Source organism: Stegastes partitus, unplaced genomic scaffold (genome assembly GCF_000690725.1).
Source record: "Stegastes partitus isolate 25-593 unplaced genomic scaffold, Stegastes_partitus-1.0.2 Scaffold25, whole genome shotgun sequence".
NCBI classification, from domain to species: domain Eukaryota; kingdom Metazoa; phylum Chordata; class Actinopteri; family Pomacentridae; genus Stegastes; species Stegastes partitus.
Window position 1 is genome coordinate 1,182,093 of NW_007577756.1, and position 3,518 is coordinate 1,185,610.

General features: G+C 44.2%; 1 protein-coding gene across 1 annotated transcript; it reads left to right on the plus strand.

Annotated features, from left to right (window-relative positions):
* The first annotated feature begins 479 nt into the window (after positions 1–479).
* barhl2 (BarH-like homeobox 2) lies at positions 480–3,134 on the plus strand. The gene is made up of 3 exons (XM_008297231.1): positions 480–1,056; positions 1,704–1,929; positions 2,822–3,134. Exons 1-3 carry the CDS (start codon positions 480–482, stop codon positions 3,132–3,134), a joined length of 1,116 nt encoding a protein of 371 aa, XP_008295453.1.
* The last annotated feature ends 384 nt before the right edge of the window (positions 3,135–3,518 follow it).

A 3,518-nucleotide genomic window follows, 5' to 3' on the forward strand; every position in this document is an offset into this window, starting at 1 on the left:
GAGGGAGAGAGAGAAAAAGGCGTCGAGTGTTTATTATAAAGGAGAAAATATTAATTCCCCCTCGCCGTGGGCCGTGACGTCAGTATAGGAAGTCATTGTAGAGCAACACTGGAGCGATTAGCAGCAAAAAGGGGGAGCCTGATGTCGAGGAGTCAGCCCTATGTATATCTCTCTATACGCCTCAACTTTTAACACAAAGTTCAATATAACACAAAAAGGGACGTGGACTACCCACACTTTGCTTTTGCGCGTTTTCACTGAATGTAACACCCTGGACCATAGGCTGCCTGAGCCGCCTGTAAACGAGGATTTTGTTTCTTTCCTGGGTTTATTCCTCAACACTTTTTAATTTTTTCCCCCTTCACTCTAACTCCCGAGTTAATTTTTTTTTTTTTTTTTTTTGCTGACTTTCTTGTGATTTGCACCGGAGGAGCAGCAGCTCACTGTTGTTATGAAGACTTCATCCCTCCTTTCTTAATATGGAAGGATCCAGCGGGTCGAGTTTTGGGATAGACACTATTTTATCCGGCGCTTCTAACTCTGGCAACCCCGTGCTCATGAACGGAGATTTTCGCCTCGGCGACAGCAGGACAGCGGATTTCAGGAGCCAGGCAACCCCGTCGCCATGCTCGGAGATAGACACTGTGGGAACGGCCCCCTCGTCCCCCATCTCGGTCACCATGGAGCACGGCGCCGATGCGCATCTGGTCCAGGACAGCCTTCAGCATCACCACCATCACCACAACCAGCCGCAGAGTTTGCCGCTGTCGCCTCAGCAGCAGCAGCAGCAGCAGCCGCAGCAGCAGCAGCCGCTCGGCGGGGCCGGCTGCGCCCCGAGGACTGCCACCTCCTCGTTTCTAATCAAAGACATTTTAGGCGACAGTAAACCGCTGGCAGCCTGCGCACCTTACAGCACCAGTGTATCCTCACCGCATCACACGCCAAAACCAGAAAGTGCCACGGCTCCGGACGGCTTCAGGCCCAAGTTGGAACAAGACGAGAACAGGAGCAAGTTGGACAAAAGAGACGACATTCAGAGTGAAATGAAATGCAACGGTAAGATCACATCAGCTGTTGTTTACCTGAGAGAAGCTGCTGGTTGGAAATGTCAGGACTCTGAAATAGGCAGAAAGTACAGCTAGTAGAACCTGTCTGATCAACACAATAATAATAATAATAACAACAACAACAACAACAACAAGAAGAGAGGGATTCTTTGTCTTAGTTCCTGCCTCCTTTATTAGTCTAATAGATGTGAAAACAGATGTAAGCCTGGTGATTTTCCCCGCGCGAGGGGCCTCCCTAGTGGGTCAATTAGAGAGATTATTGTTCTTCCTAGAGGGGGGATCATGGCGCACTGAAACACAGCTACAAATAGAGATGGATTGATATATTGATTTCTCGTTTTCTGAAAGAGAGAGACAGAAAAAAAAAACTTCAAATGACAAATACACCACAAGTTTCTTTTATTGCTCCTGCTTCTGCCACACATGTTGGCAGAAATTGTACAAGTTTTGGAGCAAACTTTGATTAAAAGCAAACTGCGGTGTGCTTGTTATTTTTTTTTACCTCCCACAATATTTAAAGGCTGATTTTTTTTTACTATTATTATTTTGGAGAGGGGGGATGCTGTGTGAGGAAACTTCTAAATATAGGCCTTGATGGTTTTAACCACCATTCACTCGCATTTGCTTTGCGCTCAGGGACTAAAGAAGAAGGTGACCGGGAAATCTCCAGTAGCAGAGACAGTCCACCGGTGCGCACGAAAAAACCTCGCAAAGCACGGACAGCCTTTACCGACCACCAGCTCAACCAGCTGGAGAGGAGCTTTGAGCGACAAAAATACCTCAGCGTGCAGGACCGCATGGACCTGGCAGCGGCTCTCAACCTGACAGACACACAAGTCAAGACCTGGTACCAAAACAGACGGTAGGCCACCAGCTTTATTCCCACTATTCAAGTGCGTAAATGGAGTGATTTTTATTTTTTGCTCCTGTAAAAAAAACCCAAAACTTATCACCTGGAAGCATGTGGAAGATCTCATCATTTTAAAGATGACACCATTAAAAAAAACAAAACAAAACCTTCTTGTCTCTCACATTCATCTAATTTTCTTCTTGAATTATAATATTTTCCCATCCACTTTAATTTAAATTTGACGCTTATATTTCTATTTGATATCTTCTTTTCTTTCCCTTTTCTAACCAACCAGTGCAACAGCATGTAAAACCTTTATTTTAATTCACTGGTTATTTGTAAAATTATATTTAGCTTGAAAAGACAACCTTCCTGACTAGATGTGAAGCTGACATTGATGCACAATCACATGATGACATTTCAAAAATATATTTAATAGGAAAAATTTGCTTTTATCCTCACAAGTGAGATTTTCTGAAATTGTAATTTTTTAACTTCTTGGTTTTTGAGGCCTGAATTATATGTAAACAATTAATAAATCAGTGCATGTATTTGTTGCCTGGATGTGTCACAAATAGCTCTGCTTTACTATTTATGTTGCACGTTTTCTGCTAAAATGAGTTCATAAAATAGTCTTTGTGCCACTTTTAAAAGTTCATTTTAATATTAAATAGAATATATTTGCACAGGTGCGAGGAGAGTAAAGCTTGAAGAAGTTTGGACTGAAACATATTTTCTTTTTTTTTCCTCTCCTTCCCCTCCCCTAATTAAACCTTAAGCATATATTCGTGCCTGTTATAATTAGGCCTCTGCATACCAATGAAAAGGGGCCGTTTGGGGAATTAGCAGGAGAGCTGAGATGATTTAAATAATTCATCTGTTGTATTTTGATCCGATGTTGCAGGACGAAGTGGAAGAGGCAAACGGCGGTGGGATTAGAGCTGCTGGCTGAAGCAGGAAACTACTCGGCCTTACAGAGAATGTTCCCGTCGCCCTACTTCTACCACCCGAGCCTGCTGGGCACCGTGGACAGCACGACGGCAGCCGCGGCCGCCGCAGCCATGTACAGCAGTATGTACCGGACTCCTTCCACGCCGCACCCGAGCCTCCAGAGACCTCTAGTCCCCAGGGTGCTCATTCATGGCCTTGGGCCGGGGGGGCAGCCGGCTCTAAACCCCCTGTCCAACCCGATGCCCGGCACGCCGCACCCGCGATAGAAAAAAAAACGCGCAAAAAAACAAATAAGACGATGACCACAAAAAGCTGGTTGAACACGTGATGTGAGTAACTGCATCGGAACCCACATTGCAGGACTTCTTTTTTTTTTTCCTTCTCTGTCCCCCCCCATTCCCCTCCCTCAAAAAAAGACACATTTAAAGACATTTTACAGAAGTAAAGGAGGTATTTAATATAGGCCCTGATACAGACTGTGTGTGCGGGGCCCCAGCGAGGACTGCTCATGTCTGATTGTTTGTTTGTTTGTCTTTTGTACAAATACACTTACATTAGCAAATAAACTTATAAAGTTTATTAGATGGAGAAGAACTGAATGAATAAAGAAGTAATGATACTAATTGAATTGTAGAGGCTTCTATTGAAAC